The 21,023-nt window shown below is 43.7% G+C and overlaps 1 protein-coding gene across 2 annotated transcripts in view; it reads right to left on the reverse strand.

Annotated features, from left to right (window-relative positions):
• The window catches only part of SMYD3 (SET and MYND domain containing 3), a 708,338-nt gene that overhangs the window by 129,690 nt on the left and 557,625 nt on the right, over nucleotides 1-21,023 (reverse strand). For both annotated transcript variants that reach the window (XM_028111942.2, XM_088017182.1), the window contains exons 7-8: nucleotides 20,498-20,600; nucleotides 12,112-12,222 (exon numbers count right to left, since the gene is read on the reverse strand). In XM_028111942.2, the coding sequence (XP_027967743.1) occupies nucleotides 12,112-12,222; nucleotides 20,498-20,600 (214 nt within the window). The remainder of the gene's footprint in view (nucleotides 1-12,111; nucleotides 12,223-20,497; nucleotides 20,601-21,023) is intronic.

Consider the following 21,023-nt stretch of genomic DNA (forward strand, 5'->3'; position numbering starts at 1 on the left):
GTTCTCTCTCCAAAATAAATAAATCTTAGGGGTGCCTGGGTGGCTCAGCCATTAAGCATCTGCATTTGGCTCACATCATGATCCCAGGGTCCTGGAATCGAGTCCCGCATCAGGCTCCCTGCTAAGTGGGAAGTCTGCTTATCCCTCTCCCACTCCCCCTGCTTGTGTTCCTTCTCTCGCTGTGTCTCTCTCTGTCAAATAAATAAATAAAATCTTTAAAATAAATAAATCTTAAAAAAAAAAAGAAGAAAGAACTCTAGACTTTAGAAAGATGGCACAGTAGGAGGATCCTAAACTCACCTGTCCACAGATACAACTAGATACACCCACATCGGTGTAAATAACAGAAAATGACCCAAAGACTGGCAGGACAGACTCTTCACCATTAAATGTAGAGAGGAGGCCAGGAGAAGAGTAAGAAGGGCAGAGACATGGTTGGGAGCAAAACAGACCCAGGAAACTTCACAAGAGGGAGGGATCTGTGGTCACAGGGAGGGAAGAGGTGCAGACCCCCACACAAGCCACCCCAGGCATAGGGGACCCGCATGGGGAAGATGAATCCCAATAACATCTGGCTTTGAAACCTAGAGGGGCCTAACATCCAGAGTTCTCACAATGAGTGGGGCTTAACACCTGGAATTTAAAAATCAGTGGGCGTGACTCTGGGAGAGCTGCAAGGGCAACAGAAAACAGAGAGAACAAACAGCCCAGCTGAGATACAGCCCAGAAACAGCAGTTTGGAAAATGCCTGGGGAATACAGAAAGGAGACTGGAGATTTATTTACTCATCTCAGAGCTTGTGCTGCAGTGGGTAGGGATCTTTGGGAGACTTCTCCAAGAACAAAAGAGCTGGTGCCATTTCCCTCCCCTGCCCCCCAGCTTAGATACATGGACACCTGCAGGAACCAGTGCTGCATCAACACTCTCCCCCTAGCTTGCCAACAGCACAGCCTGCCCCTGCGTTCTTCTGCAGATACACCACCCCCCACCCCAGGAGGGCTCAACAGGAGTGGTCCCAGGCTGCTGGAGGTCCCCTCAACAGCACATGCAACACACAGGAGACACCCTGGAAATGCCAGGTTCTGCAGAGAAAAGCTACAAAACAACCATAAAACAAGTAATGAAATGACAATAAGTGCTTACCTATCAATAATTACTGTGGATGTAAATGGACTCAATGCTCCAATCAAAAGACATGGGGTGACAGAATGGATAAAAAGGACCCATCTATATGCTGCCTACAAGAGACTTATTTCAGACCTCAAGCCACATGCAGATTCAAAGTGAAGTAACATTTAGCACGTAATTGGAAGTGAAAAGAAAGCCAAGATAGCAATACTTCTATCAGACAAAACAGACTTTGAAGCAAAGACTGTAACAAGAGACAAAGAAGGGACACTATATAAACATAAAGGAAATAACCCAAGAAGAAGATATAACAATTGTTAATATTTATGCACCCAACATGGGAGCTCCCCAATACATAAAGCAGTTAATAACAAACAAGAAGGAAATAACAGATAGTAATACAATAGTGGGGGGGGTGCTGTAACACCCTATTTACATCAACAGATAAATCATCCAAACAAAATCATCACAGTGGCTTTGAATGACATATCAGACCACATGGATTTAAAACATATATTCAGAACATTCTATCCTAAAACAGCAGAATACACATTCTTTTCAAGTGCACATGGAACATTCTCCAGAACAGATCACATGTTAGGCCACAAAACAAGTCTCAACAAATTCAAAAAGGCTGAAGTCATTCCATGTACCTTCCCCAACCACAACACTATGAAGTTAGAAATCAACCACAAGGAAAAATCTGCAAAGAGAACAAATACATGGAGGTTAATAACATGCTACTAAACAATGAATGGGTCAACCAAGAAATCAAAGAGAGAATAAAAAAATACATGGAGACAAATGAAAATGAAACCCAATGGTCCAAACTCTGGGATGCAGCAAAAGCTGTTTTGTTATGGGAGGGAAGTTTATAGCAATACAGGCCTACCTCAAGAAGCAAGAAAAAGCTCAAAGAGACAACCTAACCTTATATCTAAAGAAGCCAACAAAAGAACAAACCAAACCAAACCAGTATAAGTTAGGAACTCATAAAGATTAGAGCAGAAATTAATGAAATAGAAACTAAAAAAGGAATAAAAGAGATCAATGAAATCAGGAGCTGGTTTTTTGAAAAGATAAACAAAATTGATAAACCTCTAGCCAGACTCATCAAAGAGAGAGAGGACTCAAATAAACAAAATCAGAAATGAGAGAAAAGAAATAAAAATGACTACACAGAAATACAAAGCACTATAAGAGAATATTATGAAAAATTATATGCCAACAAATTGGACGACCTAGAAGAAGTGGATAAATTCCTAGAAACATATAACCTGTGAGAACTGAATGAGGAAAAATAGAAAATTTGAACAGACCAATTATCAACAATGAAATTGAATCAGTAATTAAAACACTCCCAACAAATAAAGGTCCAGGACCACAGCCTCACATGTGAATTCTACCAAATATTTAAAGATGAATTAATACCTATTCTTCTCAAACTATTCCAAAAATTATAAGACAAAGAAAAGCTTCCGAATTCATTCTATGAGGCTAGCATTACCTGATACCAAAACCAGATAAAAGACATGACAAAAAAAAAAAAAAAAAGAACTACCAGCCAGTATCTCTCACGAACATAGACGCAAAAATCCTCAATAGTATACTAACAAATTGAATCTAACAAAACATTAAAAAATCATTCACCACGATCAAATGGGATTCAATTCCTGGGATAAAAGTGCGTCTCACTATTCACAAATCAATCAGTGTGATACATCACATCCACAAGAAAAAGGATAAGAACCATATGATCATCTCAGTAGATGCCACAAAAGCATGTGACAAAGCACAACATCCATTCATGATCAAAACCCTCAACTAAGTAGGTTTAGAGGGAACACACCTCACCATAATAAAAACCATATATGAAAAATGCACAGCTGACATCATACTCAAGGGTGAAAAACTGAGGAACAAGACAAGGATGTCTAATTTGCCACTTTTATGCAACATAACACTGGAAATCCTAGCCACAGCAATCAGATAAGAAAAAGAAATAAAAGGCATCAAAATTGATGAAGAGGTAAAACTTTCACTATTTGCAAATGACATGATACTACACACAGAACACCCTAAAGACTGCACCAAAAACTACTAGAACTGATAAAAGAATCCAGTAAGGTTGGAGAATACAAAATCAATATACAGAAATCTGTGGCATTTCTATACACTAATAAAGGAAGAGAAATAAGAAAAGAATCCCATTTACAACTGCACCAAAAAGAATAAAATGCTTAGGAATAAACTTAGCCAGAGAGATAAAACACCTCCACTCTGAAACTACAGAATACTGATGAAACAAATTGAAGATGACACACACAAATGAAAAAGCTACTCCATGCTCATGGGTCGGAAGAACAAGAATATTGTTAAAATGTCTCCACTAACCCAAAGCAATCTACAGATTCAACGCAATCCCTATCAAAATACCAACCGCATTTTTTTTTTTTTTTTTTTACATCACTACACATCTACTGGAATGATTACAAACAAAAGAAAAACTGAGAAAATCAAGTGCTGGCAAGCATGTGGAGTAACTGAAAGTCTCCCTCAATCCCCGTGGGGATTCAAAGTGGCACAGCTACACTGGAGGACAGCTGGGCAGTCCTTATGAAGTCAAACACACGCCAGCCGTGCAGCCCAGCCATCCGAATCCCAGGGATCACGCGGAGGGAACAAGAACTTACATTCCCCCAACAGCCTGCACGTGAATGTTTACAGTGGCTGTATTATGATCAACAAGCACTGAAAAGAACCGAGCGTCCTTCAACTGATGCACGGGTAAACTGTGGAACAGCCACATAATAGAACACGATTTGGCAATAAAAAGGAACCCGATACTGAGATTAGAGAGTTACATGTCAAGTAACACGGCTGAATATCGGATGCATAATGTTAAGTGAAGGAACCCAGAATGGAACGACTGGATTGGTTCATGCGACATGCTGAGAAAGGTAAAGCTACAGGGGCGGAAAGCAGATCAGAGGTCAGCAGAGGCAGAGTGGGGGAGGGCAGACTAGAAAGTGGCACGAGGGGATCTGGGGCAGGAAGGTAGACTGTTCTTTGAGTAGTGGTGGTGGTTGCAGACTATATACATTTGTCAAAACTCACAGCACTGCATACTAAAAACAGTGAATTTTACTGAATGAAAATGATACTTGAATTTTATTTTATTTCTTTAAAGATTTATTTATTTGAGAGAGATATCAAGAGAGAATGTGAGCAGGGAGAGGGGCAGAGGGAGAAGCAGGCTCCCCACTGAGCAAGGAGCCTGATGCAGGGCTCAATCCCAGGACCCTGATATCATGACCTGAGCCAAAGGCAGACGCCCAACTGACTGAGCCACCCAGGTGCCCAGATACTTGAATTTTTAAAAGATAGCAAGAGTATATTTGCTATTCATAAACTTATAGAGACAGCATAGTGGAGAGGTTAGGGTTATAGCCTCTGCAGCTAAAAGCCCCAGTTACTTCATCCGCACAATAGGAATAAGGGCAACCACCACCCTCCTCAAGTCATGGCAACTGAATGAGATGAGGTGTATAAATCACTCAGCAAAGTACCAAGCATGTGGGAAGTGCCCCAAAGTTTTAGCAGGCATCATAATATGGAACATTCCCTGAGAAAGGTCACTCCTTCTCCAGCACTTCTTGAACACTGTGTGCCCTGTGTTGGGCTAGGTACGGTGACCGGGACACAGGAACACAGACTCCTGTGTCCCAGTAGCTGTCACTACCCTCCCCCAATCTTCCCTGAGCCGGAGCTTCTTGCAGACCACAGCTAGAAGAAAAGCGTTTTTGTGCAAGAATTGGAATGGTTGTGAGACAGAATTCCTGTCACCACAAACTGTGGAGCCACCCTCTTCTTGCCCTGGGGTGGACTTCTGAATGCACCAGAGCACCCTGCAGCAGCCTGGGAGCCCAGCTGTCTACTCTCTGGGGAGAAGGCAGGGCTGTGATGTGGCCAGCAGCATGTTCCAAGGAGACACAATAGCTACATTGTTTATTTCCCGGGCCAACTTTATAGACAGTTTTACCAAGCCCAGGAGCCTCTCCCATTTCATGGTAACATTGCAGATGGGATTGTGTGGTCATGAAGTCAATAAACTCCCTTCCTCCCTTGAACATTCGGGACAAGCCAGCACTGCGCTCACTCCAGGGAAACCCTTTCTTCTGTTGTTGGGAGAAGCAAGGCAGAGATAACACACACTCATACTGGGCTTAGACCCCTTAAAATCTGTCTTGTTTTGTCTCTCTCTCACACACACATACACACAGACGCACACCATTCTTCAATCCCCTGCCAACTCCTCCTGAAGATAATGTAATGCCATTATGATGAAAACATTAGACACAGGGCACACACTCCACTGAGGCTGTTAAAACCTGTAATATGAAACAACTCAGAGCTGGTTGAGCTCATCGGTCCGCCACAAGGCATTTCTGCTTACAATTAATTTAGCAAAATGGAAGAAGGGAGCAGAAAAAAAATCTTGGTTTACCTAATGACCTTTAAGTAATTGCTCGTATTTTAAATAGACTCAAGTTACCATCAACTTCCTCTTGGGCAGAGAACTCAGGTCCTTTGACTACAGCTTTAATTCTAGCACTGCCTTGGTTACTTCTTCAGCGAAACACCATTTCTTCCTTGGCTCACTCGGCCTCTGCTGCCTGCTTACCAGAGTTTAGCGGAATAGCCCCGTTGAGGTACAGTATATGCAGGAACCAAGCACAGCACCCCTGGAAGGCGCTCCCCATGTAGGATGCTGGGCCACTTCCGGGCTCCATAATGCACACGTGTCAGGGAGGGCCTCAGAAGGGACCAAAGAGAGGAAATTCCATGGTACACAAGAGGATCTTCAAACACGGGCTGAAATAATTACCAAGGACGATAACTAACAGCACTTCATTTCTATGAAGAGATCAAGAGGAAGCGGACCTAGCATTGTAGCATCAGGAATGAGAAGCGTATTAGGGCTTCCCCCCTGCTTCCCCCTGCCCACAGAGCCATTTATTCAACGTTTTCAGAATGACTCTGCTCAAGTCTCTCTCCACAGAAGGCCCTGTGATAAAGGATCTAGACCCCTTCTCTGGGATCTCAGACAGGCTGGTATGGGGTAAAAGGTGCACACATGCTTGGAAGCCCTCAGGAGAATTCAATCGTTTATCCTCACGTCTTCCTTTGCCTCCAAAGCCTTGAATTCACACCTACATGCTTGAAAAGCAAATCGCAGATGTCCGATCAAGATGCTGTAAGGTCAGACTTTAAAGTGCTCCCCTTTACCCCAAACCCCACAGCAATAGTGAGTAAAAGAGAAAAAGCGAAACCAAAAATAGCTTTATTAATTCAAAAACAAGAAAAGACGTCTCCCTGGACCAAAAATAGAACAGAAATGCAAAGCAAAACGCCAAGCTGAAGCTAGGGCCTCGGGTCTGGAAGCAGGCGGTAGCAGGCACACGTTCCATTCCTGCGGTTAGGAGGGATAGAAATGTTTCACGTAAGAAAGGTGAGTCAAGCCCAGGTAAGGCTCCTTTGTTTATAAAAAGAGGCTGAAGACACAGGGCTGATGACCTGTTCCCTTAGGCTGAGGATATATAGGAAGCTCTGGGCCTGGAAAGGTCAGAAGACACACTTCTAGGTATAGAGCGCCAAGATGCCCATCACCTAAGTAACCGGGTCTGCAGAGCCTCAACATCACTGTGGCACATCGGTTCCAAATGCCATGACATCTGAGGGGTCTGGGAGAGGCAAGTGCAAGGCCAGAAGACAGAGGGGATGAGCACAGAAGGAGAGAAAGGAGGAAAACCCAAAATACTTCCTACTCCAAACGAGCTTGCATTATAAAATTCTAAACCACTTAGTGAAATGCAATGCTAAGGAAGATAACCAACAAAAATCAAAGATCAGAACATGAGTTCACTCTAGTGGATAAGCTATGGCTCTGACTGACCAAGACTCTCAGGGTATAATGCAGATGCTCAAAAAGGTAAGTAACAGAGGAGGACTCAGGAGGAGAGAATATGAAGGTATGAAGCAGAGATAGGGAGAAATAAAACATAAACCGGGAGATATGGAAAAAAACCCAAACTTGAAATCCTAAGAATAAACAATAGTCCTTAAACCAACCCAGTAGCAAACAACATCCCTAGGATGTGATTTAAGGGAGCTTTAGCTTTAGAAACAGAGAATAAATGCCAAAGCCGAAAGGAAGCAGGAGAGGGAAAGTGTACTAGTGTTTTGAACTGGCTTCTAGCACTTGGATTTTTCAGACTGTATGCATGTATCACTTTAATAAAAATTAAAATAAAGAATTGAAAAGACTGCAAGAAATACCATTAATGAAGGATCATCTGAAGTGTATGCAGTCCTTGCTTCCCTTGGTACAGTGTAAATTTTATTCTTAGAAGGGAGCAAACCATCAGAGAGATAGGAAACAAGACTATATAAATTTTAACCCTTCGTGTTACTTCTTCTATTAAGTTACAATTTGAAATTATGTCTATCACCCACATTGAAAAATATTATAAAAAATCAGCTATTTAAATAATTATGGAGTCTGCTGAGGACGTTGCCCACTGCATCTTTGGGACCCTTTGGAGTGGCTCTGGCCTCAGTACCAGGAAAAACTGGGCTTTGGCCGAGGAACAGGTATGTATCCAACCTCACAGCTACTGTAAATTCTGACTCAGTCCTTCAGCTTTGGCTGTTGGGAGATTTAGAGTAATTTGTGATTGGTTTCTGGTCACTTTATAGGATCACACGGAATGCCTTTGGGGCACTGACTTGCTTTTGTCTTATTTCCTGTCACTCTTATTTCACAAATCAACCTAAGATTTACAGCCATTATAGCACACATGCACATCTGCCTACATTTACATACTTACAGTGATATGTAGAGAGATGTGTATGGATGTGTGCCTGGAAGCCCTTTGGAGGCTTCTGAGTGGTGGGAGGTATAATGAGACAGAACGCACTGGGGAAGGAAGGGAAAGGAAGGGAAAAAGGGTAGCTTGGACTTTGGGGTCATGGCCTCCAATGCCGAGCTAAGAGTCTGAGGTTTATCCTGAAGATTAAAGCCAATGGCAAATGTTTTCCAAAATTCTGAGCAAAGCAATGACATGGAAACCGTGGTGGTTCAGAAAACTTACTGTAGGACAGTGTGCAGGATGGATGATCAAGGGGACATGGAGGGCCAGGGGACCAATTAGGGGCTATTTCAATAATCCAGGAGTGAGGTGAGGCAATGGTGTTATTAGTAAACTGACAGACACCGTGTTTTAGAAGGATCAAACGTAAGAGGCTTTAGGAAAGAAAAAGTGACATGGCCAAGAAACACAGCTTTTTCTTGCCACAAAGCAGGCGACATCCAAGGAAGCATGCTGCCTACTGCCCACAAACTTAAGGGAAAAATCAATTCCCACTGGTCTATTATTCTGCTTCTATGGCCTCGGATTCTGACCTGGGCAAACCACAGGAGATGCCAAATTGTTCCAAAGCCTCCCTTAGAAGGTAAGGTCTATTCCTTCCAGAAATTAAGCTGCTGATGACTAGAAATGACACCTAGCCCCACACATGCAAATCACAGCTGCTCTGTTAGGCCTCCTGCCTTCCTGAGACAGGCCAGCGCGTGAGTCCAGCACCATGCAGATTCAAGCACTGTAATAAATACTGCCTCACACGGAAACCTGGTGAGATGAATTTCTTAGGGTCCAAGAAAAGCAGAAAAATAATCTTGAAAACTTTAAGCCTAGGAACTGAAGTAAATTTAATTCTGACTGAAGTAGTTTTGAATTCATAATCTTTGTGGAATGCATTAAGCTGGATTCACCTGTGTCTTATTTTTTCAAAGCAAATCAGCAATACAGAGATTTCAGGAGGGATGTTTACGTCACAAAACAAAACAAAATTCTCAGGTAAAGAGAAACTTGAAAATATAACTGATGAGCTAACTGAAATCACGTTTCTATTCTCATCTCAATACACACCCCACTCACTTCTCCTAGGAAACATTTCAGAGAAACATGGGATAATAGAGCTGGAAGGGGCTTTAAGAGCATCCAATTTAATTCCGTTGTGTTATATACCGTGTTTGTCTTTCTCTGTCTGACTTATTTCAATTAGCATAATGCCCCCAAGGTCCATCCATATTCTTGCAAATGGCCAGAATCCCTTGTTTTCAACGGCTGAATAATCTCCCAGTGTATATATACCACATTTTCTTGAACCATTCATCTATGGATGGACAGTTAAAGTTGTTTCCATGTCTTGGTTATTGCAAATAATGTTGCAGTGAACATGAGGATGCAGAGATCTTTTCAAGTTAGTGTTTTCATTTCCTTTAGATAAATACCCAGAAGCAAAATTACTGGATCATATGGTTGTTCTATTTTTAAATTTTTGAGGAACCTCCAAACTGTTTTCCATAGTGGCCACCCGGGTTTGCATTCCCACCAATAACGTAACACACAAGCATTCCCTTTTCTCCACAACCTCACCAACGCTTGTTATTTCTTGTCTTTTTGATTCTAGCCATTCTGACAGGTGTGAAGAGATACAGATGGCCAACAGGTACATGCAAAGATGTTCAACATAGTGACCACGGAGGAAATGCAGATCAAAACCACAATGAGATATGGGTCCCTTGTATGACAGATGATGAAATAAATCTGAGAGGTTGAATGATTTGCCCAAGGCCACTCAGTCTGTCAGGCACAGAATGGATTAGAATCTAGCAGAATTATTAAGTACCTTTTCATGTTACCATTTGGCCCATCTCTAACACAACATTTATGATGGTTAATGTTATGTATCAATTTGACTGGGTCACAGGGTGTCCGGGTATTTGGTTAAACATTATTCTGGGTATGTGTGTGAGGCTGCTTTTGGATGAGATTCACATTTGAATCAGTAGACTGCCCTCCCCAATGTGGGTGGGTCTCACCCAATCACTTGAAGGCCTGAGGAGAACAAAGACTAACCCTACACAAGGAAGAGGGAACTCCTCCTGCCCAACTGCCTTCGAGCTGTTTTTTTCCCTCCTGCCTTTGGACTCAAATGAAAGGCTGGCTCTTCCTGGGTCAGACTAGAATTTCACCAGGGGTCTCCCATTTACCAACTGCAGGTCTTGGAACTTCTCAGTCTCCACAATCACATGAGCCAACTCCTTATAATAAATATCCCCCCACTACTCCTTTAAACACACATACACACACACACACACACACACACACGCATGCACACACACACACACACCCCTGTTGTGCTCTTTTTCTGGAGAACCCTAATGCGATATTAAACATTTAGCTCAAAAGAGGAAAGAAAATGGTCTCAATGAACACGGTGGACACTGTAGATCAGCTATGCAAAAGCCACTCACAACCTTCCTCTCCCTTGTCTTCCTCCAGTTTAAAGGCTGAAAACCTAAAAATGTAGTTTCCTCACCTCTTTTACAGCTAACAGGCGTCATACAATACAGTTCTGAACAATCAAGTGTAGGTGGAAATCCCTAGGAGCTTTGCCCTTTGTTCTTTGCTTTTTATTACCCCTTCTTCTTCATGTCTAGAGCTTGGACACGCTGGCTGAGGGTTGAGGGCATCAGTCATCCTGGGACCATTTTAGTTGCGTTATCTGTTATTTTAGGCTAAGCCTTTTCCTAATAGACAATTTCTAACCCTATTTCAACTACACCAAAAAAACCCAAAAGTGAACATGACCCCAATTTTAATAAAATACAAGCACCTACCCAAGAAAGTTTTTGTGGGTCTACAATACAGATGGAGTGTAAGAGGCACTAAATCTAAGACCTCCCCTTCAAGGAGGCTGGTGGGAAGATAGCTTGCTTCTTGCCATTGCAGATTACGGTCTGGGTTGAAATCCCAGGGGATCCCCTATAATTCTAGCATGTGTGGCTGTCGCAAAAGGCTAAAGCTAAAGTGGACTGAATCTTGGGCAGGTATTAGCAGTGGATCCAACTTTTCCCATTTAGCACATTTATTTCTTTTTCATTAAAAACTAATCGTGTTCACTGATTCCTGCCTCATTAGAATGAGTGCATGGTCCCTTCTCCTTCAGGCAAACAGAAACCTTTCTCCATCGATCCTGGCACCAGAGACCACAGGTGGCTCTATGGTAGAGAGGAAGGAGCACTAGATTCAGTCAAAAGATCTAAGTTTGAGACTTGGTTCTGCCCCGTTTTCTTCACCCAGAGTCTCCCACAGGCACACCTCCAAACCTTTCTGAGTTGCATTTCCTAATTCACAATTATTGAGTTAAATGACATAGTAATTACAAAAGAATTCCCACAAATGCAAAACACTCTGCAAAAGTAAGAATTATTAATCAGATAACTCAATTGTCTGCAAACCAAAAGTCAATAGGTTCAATGTGAGGAAAGCACATGAATAATAGGAGAAAAGTTCATTCATTATCTTTTTTTTTAAACCTAAGTTCATCCATTGTCTTTGTGGCATTTATTTTGGCTTTTCTTCCTTTCTCAGAGAGTAAAAGTTGCTAGAGATAAGTGAGCTCTCTCTGCCATAAGCGTTATAGCAAAAAGCCTTACAGAACAAATTTTAAGGAAATAAAAAACTAGGAATGACTCAGTACATTCACTAATTGAGCGGTAGCTTACCAGCCATAATGTACCCTAACCCCCCTGTTGTATGATCTAACAGCGCTCCGGCCTTCAATGTCCTTTTCATTATATGTTTAACGTCTATATTCCTCTAGAATCTAAGCTCCATGGATCTCTACCTGAGATTAAACCTCTCACTGCTTCGTGGGTGATAAAAATTCAAGGAGATAAAACATGTGCCCCACAATGCATTCTTTTTATCCACCTTAGTTTCCCACTCTGCACTGAGAGTCATTTCTTTGTGGATTAATGAAAGAAAAGTGGGGTTCTCTGAGAGGTCACTGGGATCGTGCCTGGGAGATGCTCCAAGCTGGTCTCGCCCCCCCCCCCCACCCACCACATACCTTGTCTTGGGTTTGGCATCGCAAACAGTCACATTCAAAACAGTACTGGTCCCTCAGCTGCTCTCGGCGCTCCTCACTGGTCATCAGCATGTCCAGGTAGCAGATGGTGAGCTGGGGGGGCCACAGAGGAGAGGGTCACGTGGCTGTGGTGCTCATCATCTTTACCACATGCTTACTATCATTGCTGATTATTTAAGCAAAACACATTTTCATTACACACCAAAAAGCGCAAAAAGGAAAGATACTACTTACAGTCTCTCTATGCAAATAATCACTTGTAAAATTTTAATGCATTACCTCCAGTCTTTGTTGTGTGGTGAGCACCTGTATATTATATACTTACTTTAAAGATCTGGACTCCTGGCCTCTATACACTTTTACACCTCGCCTTTTATCCACCAAATAAGAGAATATCAAGAGCTGGTGTGTGTTGGGTAATACTAAGCCTGGGTAGTAAAAGCTGTAACCGCTTGCAAATAGAGAAGCCAGATCAATTCTAGCCCCCAAAGGGGCAGCAGATGACACACCCAGATGCTCTTAAATCCTAATTAGTCCTGCAGCCTCATGGAATCTGAAGTCAACCAAATTTGGTGGCTTTGAAGTTAGGAAACTGTTTTACTTGTGACTACAGAAAAAGGGGGCGCCTGGGTAGCTCAGTCGGTTAAGCGACTGCCTTCAGCTCAGGTCATGATCCTGGAATCGCGGAATCGAGTCCCATATCGGGCTCCCTGCTCAGTGGGGAGTCTGCTTCTCCCTCTGACCCTCCCTCCTCTCATGCTCTCTCTCATTCTCTCTCTCTCTCAAATAAATAAAATCTTAAAAAAAAAAAAAAGGAATAATTTCCAAGTAGGGAGAACTTGGAATGTGATGTCAGAATGTGATCCTAGATGGAAGCTCTTAAGCTGACTTCCTTGGGCCCTTTCAGTGATTATGTTGTCTTGGATGGTGAAAGGTCAGGTTTCTCTGTTGCTGTCAAGTTCCACTTGGAGACACAGGTCTTTGGGTAATATTGCGATGTTCACACATCCCACACTCGACCAGATCTATATACGCTGAAAGGCTAATTCAATATACACAAAATGGCACTACTGATCTCCCCAGGCCTGTTCCATCTCTGCTGGAGCCGTCCCAAACTCAGCTGAGAGCAATGCATCTTTCGTGTCCTTCAAGAAGAAACCTCAAAGTCATCTTTGATTTCTCTCTCCCTTTCACATTCTTTTTTTTCTTTAAATTTTTATTGTTATGTTAATCACCATACATTACATCATTAGTTTTTGATGTAGTGTTCCATGATTCATTGTTTGTGCATAACACCCAGTGCTCCACGCAGAACGTGCCCTCTTTAATACCCATCAGCAGGCTAACCCGTCCCCCGACCCCCTCCCCTCTAGAACTCTCAGTTTGTTTTTCAAAGTCCATCGTCTCTCATGGTTCGTCTCCGCCTCCGATTTACCCCCCTTCATTCTTCCCCTCCTGCTATCTTTTTTTTTTCTTAACATATATTGCATTATTTGTTTCAGAGGTACAGATCTGTGATTCAACAGTCTTGCACAATTCACAGTGCTCACCATAGCACATACCCTCCGCAATGTCTATCACCCAGCCACCCCATCCCTCCCACCCCACCCCCACTCCAGCAACCCTCAGTTTGTTTCCTGAGATTAAGAATTCTTCATATCAGTGAAGTCATATGATATGTGTCTTTCTCTGACTGACTTATTTCACTCAGCATAACACCCTCCAGTTCCATCCACGTCATTGCAAATGGCAAGATCTCATTCCTTTTGATGGCTGCATATTCCATTGTATATATATACCACATCTTCTTTATCCATTCATCTGTCAATGGACGTCTTGGCTCTTTCCACAGTTTGGCTATTGTGGACATTGCTGCTATAAACATCGGGGTGCACGTACCCCTTCAGATCCCTACATTTGTATCTTTGTCTCCCTTTCACATTCTTGCCCAATCCACCAGGAAATTCTGTGCGTCCAACCTTAAAAATATATCCAGAATCAACCACTTTCTACCTCTCCCAATGTGACCGTCCTGGTCTGAGTCGCCTTCCAGTATCATATGACCTCACTGGAAGAAAGGCCTGGTCAGCCGACCAGAGCTGGCCCAGCCCCCATGGCCACCCCCCAGGGTGACAGAAGCCACGGCCCAGTCTGGCTAGCTGGCTCTCTCTGGACCCTTCCCATGTTAGGCAACTATATCACACTGCTCCGAAACACAGAAATAAGAGTATCTGGCCTTAAGACGTGTAGGCTACGGTTTTACTGAACGTCTACTCCGTGCTAGGCACGGAGTGAGGCAGTGTGAGGCAGTGAAAATCAGCAGAGGTCTGGGATCCTTCGGGATTTGCACCCACATCCCTTGATTCAAGCCAGATACTCTTTCTATAATATGGCTGCTTCTCATCCTTCTGGGGGCTGAATGGAGACTCACTTCTTGAGGGGCTGCACCGGCATCAACCCTAAAATGCGTAAGCCTGCATTCCGTAGTGTTCTGTGACAACTGGGCTCCTTCAGATTTAAGTCCCTAAATCCCTTTTTTGCTTGTGATCTGAACCTGGGGCTGCCTGGGAGATGCAAAGGACCATCATACCAGGCTTTGTTTTAGGATGACTCTATGTCCCAAATTCCAAATAACCAATTTCAAAGCACACTTTTGAAACCGCCTGCTAGTAAGTCTGGGGAAGGGTATGCATTCATCTTGTCTCAACAGGCTCTGAGAGCCCCGGTTTCCTTAAATGAGGTGATGGTAAAATGAACCGAACTTCATGCTCCCTCTTGGGTTGGCTCTGGGACTCTCCTTCTTAATCCAGCCCAATGGCTCTTAGTCATCAGCCCCTGCCATCAGATTAGATCACTGGGTGAGTACCATGTGCCCAGTGTGAAACCAACAAACCCAGGGCTAGAGAAAGAAATTTGGTTAACCTAAGACTTAATTACAAGGGCCAAAACTCATGAGTGATCACGCCAGGCAGTGAATGGGCAACAGGAGACTAGTTATTTCATTTAACCCCACTAACTAGACTCTAAGAGCCTCTGTCACTACCCTGTAATTGCCTGTGATCACTACCTGGACTGGGCTATGGCTTTCTAACAGGCCCTGGGTTTGTTGGCTGCAGGTAAGGCACACAAAGGCTTCCCCACTGATCTTCTGTCTGCCTTTCTAGCCTGGACACTTTCCAGTCTTCACGATTATATACACTGCGACTCCTCAGAAAGGGTGTGCTCGGTGAGAGCCGGTACTGAGCATCCCTGCCCCAGCTAGCTCGTGCCTGCCCTGCACCATCAGCTTCTTCAGAGCACTCTCAGCCGGCAAGCTTGGCTCAAACATGCCGCTTCCCATGAACACTGCCCCATTTGTCCCTTTTTGCCTCTTCCACATTCATCCAAGTTCACAAAATACTCTGTGTCAAAACTGAAGATCTCAATGGCAAAACATTTTTATGCATATTTGGGGGGGGGAAGCACCATAGGTTACTAATGGGCAATGACAGTGAAATCATTTTATCAGCCAAAGATAAAAAGCCTTTCTTGAAGACTCACTGGTTCACCACTTTTAATGAAGAATCTGCTCACTACATGTAGGGCTCATTTAGCAGGAACGTATATATGAAACTTGGCCATTGATCAGTGGATGCTTTAATGGCATAGAACAAAATCGCATTAAAATATTAATGCCACTGACCATTGCTTTGCCATTTTAGAGCAGCTTTTATAGGAAATGCAGTAAATCACTTCCAACATTAGAGTAATATCATGAAAGATATTTGCTGAATATTGGATATATTGCTTACTTGAATATTTCAAGGCAAAGGAACCCCTTTTCCATGAAGCCCATCTTTTCATTATGTACAACAGAATGGATAAGAAGACCAAATTAAAATTAGACTTCATTTTCATTTCTGGAATCACACAGTCACAATTACAAATTTTTCTGTGGTTACTGGCTCTGAACTGAAAACAAGACTGCAAATCTCACTTCTTTTTAAAATCACACCTGAGTGTTAGTGTTTCTCTTCTTGTTGTCACACCCTTGTATTCGGTCATTAGCAAATCCTGCTACTTTTAGCTTCTAAATATCATATTCTTCAGATCCCCCATCATGAGCCGCCACCTGAATTTGTCCTGACTTTGGGGCACCATTGTCACCTCTTGCTTGGATTACTGCATCAACATGACCCTCACTGGCCCAACCTTGCTTACACATGGCAAATCTGATCACAGTGCCTCTGCTTCAGTGTGGCCCCACTGCCTGTCCCCAACCCCTTCATGAATATCTACTGAGTGCCTCCCATAGATCAGACATTGTTAGGAGGTCCTTAATAAGGCCCCCGTGGGGTCCTATAATCACGTCTGGTCCCTGAATATTCCCTCATTGGCTGGTCACATTCAAAGTTTTCAGTCAATTGATAAGAATGCTTCCTACTCCTTGAACTCACCATTCTGTCCCTTGTCTCTGTGTCTTTGTCTAGAACGCCTTCACCTGTGTCAGGCAACTTGAACTCTATGGATCCTTCAAGAGTCTAGGAGTCCCTTCTCTGGAAGTCTTTCTTAGCCGCTCGCCCACCCCTGCCCCCTACCACCACTTGGATGCCCCTAATCTGAACGTCTATAAAGCCCTAAGTACTTTATACTATTGTACATTTCATATTCTCTTACTATTTTCTGTTCTATGTCAGTTTCCTCGTTTATACCTTGAGCTCTGGAAGGCAAGGCTAGGTCTTACTCATCTTTGTATTCCCAATGCCCACCCCAGGACATGACACCCAATAAGTAGGCAGTGAATCTGTCAAATGACTTAGCACATAAGTAAAGAGGACTGAGAGAGAAGCCACACTGAAGCAGAGGCACTGTGATCAGATTTGCCATGTTTCTTCTCTCTCAGTCCTCTTTACTTATGTGCTAAGTCATTTGACAAATTTAATTTAAATTAAAACCAATATGAGGGATACTGACATGCTCAGTTTATGCAAATCATATTTTTCACAGTTGATACGGCTCCAGAGGATGCTGGTAGCCAGGGGCGTTATCTGTAACAGCTACAACCTCTTTTTACCAGGAATTTCCACAAGCGTGGCCTAGACTGTCCAGCTTTCTTCCCTGATCCATGTTTTAGAACACCATTAGCGGATAATACACATTTCATGGCTTACCAAAACCCTGAAGAGGCAGCTGTCAGCAATCCAGCATGAGGGCCATGCCTCAAACCTTACTATAAACCTCTCTGTAGGAGGTACTAGATGAGGAGACAAAAACCCCAAAGCAAAACCAAACCAAACAAACTAAACCAAACCAAACTAACAGACCCAACAACTCAGCATTACAGTGGAAATCCTGAAGTAGCAAAGTGTTATAGATAGTGCTGGTTTGAAGGGAAGGGTCTGAAAGTGGTCCAAGGGATGGGCTTCATGTGCAGAGAAACAAAGGGGTAGGAAATTTCCATGGTGACTTCTACTGTGGAACCTATGCAAATTCCCAGTCTCCTGGGCTAAGGTCTGAAATGGTCTCATCTCAAACTGGTAATGGCTGGCTTTCATGTTACTTTCTTTCTGGGGCCCGTGGGACACACCTGAAGATTAGTGGTAGTTTTAAAAATGGCTCTAACATTCTATTCCACCTCTGGTTTTGTCTGCAGCAAGCCTCATTCACTCACTCAACAGATACAGAGTAAGGATCTTCTCTCTAAGAAGCACTATGCAGTCGTCCCTCATGGAGCCTGTATCCTGGGACTCACATCCCAGGGAGCATGTGCTAGAACCAGGGGCTCCCTGATGAGCATCAGAGCCAAGATGCAAAGTTGATCCTCTGAAACTGCCAAAAGCTTCTAAATTTACTTCCTTGCTCAGTTGAACTAAAGCAAATATTTGCACAATAAAAAGGAACTACCCCTCTTAACCTCAAAATGTCTTTTCTCCTGGTTCTCCCTCTGCCCCAAGGGGCAGTTTGAAATGTGTGGGAGGAATGTCAGGTGTTGGGGGTGGGCAGCTATAGGCATCAACTGACCTGGGACTCAGGACAGCAGCCTTCACCGACACAGTGAACCGCTGACCATCCAGAATGCCAACAGTTCCCTCAGGAACAAGCAATCCTAGGCTCCATGGAAGCTCACTTTAATGGAAGTCAAGTCAACAACGAGCCACAAATGCCTCCTCGGGGCAAGGCCAAGTACTGGGTACTAAGGGAGATACGGAAGTAAGACACAAGGGCCTGTCCTCATGACGCTTATGGCCAAACAGAGAAGTCACCAGAAGAGCCAGAATAATCTCAAAGAAAATAAAGGAGATCTCAAAACAAAAGACATTTCCTGTAATCTGGGAAATCAGGAAGAGGTTTATAGAAGGGATGATGTTTGAAAGAACCTGGAAGGGTGTGTGACATTAACACAGGAAAATGGGGGTGGGGGGAAACCGTGCAGACAAAATGTCACCCACCAAGACACACAATGGGGTGGGGAAAATTTTATTTTCTGGAGAAAAAAAAAATCAAGCTCATAGCCACAGAGAACAGATCAGTCGTTGCCAGAGGTGGGAGGGGGGTGCAAAATAGGTGAAGCAGGTCAAAAGGTACAAAGTTCCGATGATAAAGTAAGCCAGTCCTAGGTATATAAGGTATAGCATGGCAAGTATAGTTAACAATACTGCAAAGCATACTTGAAAGTCACTAAGAGCATAAATCTTAAAAGTTCTCATCACAAGAGAAAAAATATCTGTAACCATGTTTGGTGATGGATGTTAACTAGACGGACTGTGGTGATCATTTCACAATATACACAAATATCGAATCATTGTGTGATACACTGGAAACTTACAGAATGTCATATGTCGATTACACCTCAATTAAAATTATCTTCCAAATAGACGGTATGAAAGGACTTAGAGGGAGAATGCTCCGTTTGTTGGGAAGTTGCTTTGATAATATCATGCGGGAACATATCTGAGTCTGCAGGGCCTGATCCTGAGCACAATTATTTTGTGTCAAGCGAGAGGAAGGATTTGCTTGTTGCTCCAGAGATGGAAGGAAAAGGACATGAAAAAAGTGAAGTCAGCACCAAGAAACAAGACTTTTTTTCAACTAAATGAAAACCAACCAAGGAAAATAATGGGCAACCAAGCCTAGAAAACAAGGCATAGGAAAATCTCTTTGTTGATCCTGAAAATGCCGACTGTTTGTATTAGTTTTTCTGTTTGCCTCTCCAGTTATTGATTTTTTTAATTTAGTAAATCATCCTCCTATCAGCAGCAGCGACATCGTCTTCGGGGATAGTCGGCCCTCAGCTCCCACACTAATGCTGCTGCAAATGGACAGCGCCCCCCTTTCTTACCTGCCTTGCAATCACATGTGGCCCAAGAATAAAAAACAACGTAATTCTCCATCTCGTTGACAGATACCCCAGTGTACTGAGCACAGGGGTCCTAAAAATGGGAAACCCAGTAAGTGGCTGTATAGGAGACAGCTTATTCAGTTGAAAATCAGATTGGAGGGAAGTCTTGTTGAAGCCCAATCCCTGTCTACATAAAATATGGTGCCCTTGAGTTTAGGTTTTATTGGTTGAGTGCTGCATAAATGCAATAAAAGCTTATGATACTCTGCTTTCCTTGCAATAAATATCCACTTTAGCAAATTGGAAGGTGGAAGGAAACTAGGTTCTAAAGAGTGTAAAATACCTATAAGCCCACGTTCGGTGTGGTTATGTGTGCAAACCCTGTGTGGGCTCCGCTTTGGGAGCCCAGGGGCAGCTCATCCCCAGCTGCCTTGTAAGACCTGGCGCTTTGGAGAAGGACCTGTGGCAGGTTACAACTCCGGAGGGTCAAGGCTAAGTCACTACAGGAGGTTGTACTCCCTGGCCTCTCTGCCCTTCGCATCTTTGCTGAACAATTGCACAGAAACATTGAGAGCTCTGTAAAGGCCCCATGACCACATGAACGAGTAAATCTTGTTTGCTTTCTTGCCACAAAGATACATGAGTCACCTGCAAAATGGAACAAGTAGCCCTGGGGGTAAGTAAGCCCTTGGGGTCCCATTCACAAGCCGGGCTGCATGCCTGCCCACGAAGGATGAGCACTGGCCAGGATGCGAAAGGCTGGCAAACCGTCACATGCACTGAACATGGACACTCCGTCACACGCTCACACCCCTCTCTTGCACACACACAAGAGGACCTGCTGAGATCCAAAGAAATGGTGGCTTACAAAGGCAATCCATCTATAATCCTGGACAAGGACTGAGGGGAAAATCGGTCACTGGGTGGACGCATTATGGCTCTTCTCCCTGGTGGAACGATCGGGACAAGCTGTCCCTCAGGCACAGCTGGTTTCAGGGAAGGGTCTCTGATGAAAAGGAGGCCAGGAGGTGGGAAAAGCAGGTGGCTTACCTCCTCTCCTGCCTCGATGTCCCGGACTGCTCGCAGTAAGAGGTGGGGCCCGTTGAACACAATGGAACAATTGGGGTCACAGCTATGATTTAGCAAAGACATACTGGAGGAAAGAGAAAAAGAGGGTAGCGTCACTCAGCAGACAGTCAAGCATCTAAAGTTAATGAATATAATCAGCAAAAGATACTTCAGCATGGGGGGGGTGGGGGTAGAGGGGACAGGTAAAGTTGACAGGGCACCAGGGACTGAGGGCTCTAGGAGAAGTCCCAGAAATGTCACTAGCCCACATCGCATAACGCGAAATGCTCCCCAAGATGGAGGCTACTTAGGGAAGTGTGTTAACAAAAACCTTTTCTGAGTGCTTTCTGGGGGTGAGTGTGGGGGACAGCTGTCTCCTTAGATGGCAACCAGGACCCCACCAGCCTTTCTCACACAGCTCTGGTCTGTGCGGCCCCTTTGCAGGACCTGCCTGCCTCCTGAAGAATAACGAGAGTCCTCCCTCTTACACAGAAAGCCGAGGGCATCT

This window comes from Eumetopias jubatus, unplaced genomic scaffold, assembly GCF_037043125.1.
Source record: "Eumetopias jubatus isolate StellerSeaLion01/CBP00866 unplaced genomic scaffold, mEumJub1_p1.0 scaffold_12, whole genome shotgun sequence".
Classification (NCBI taxonomy): domain Eukaryota; kingdom Metazoa; phylum Chordata; class Mammalia; order Carnivora; family Otariidae; genus Eumetopias; species Eumetopias jubatus.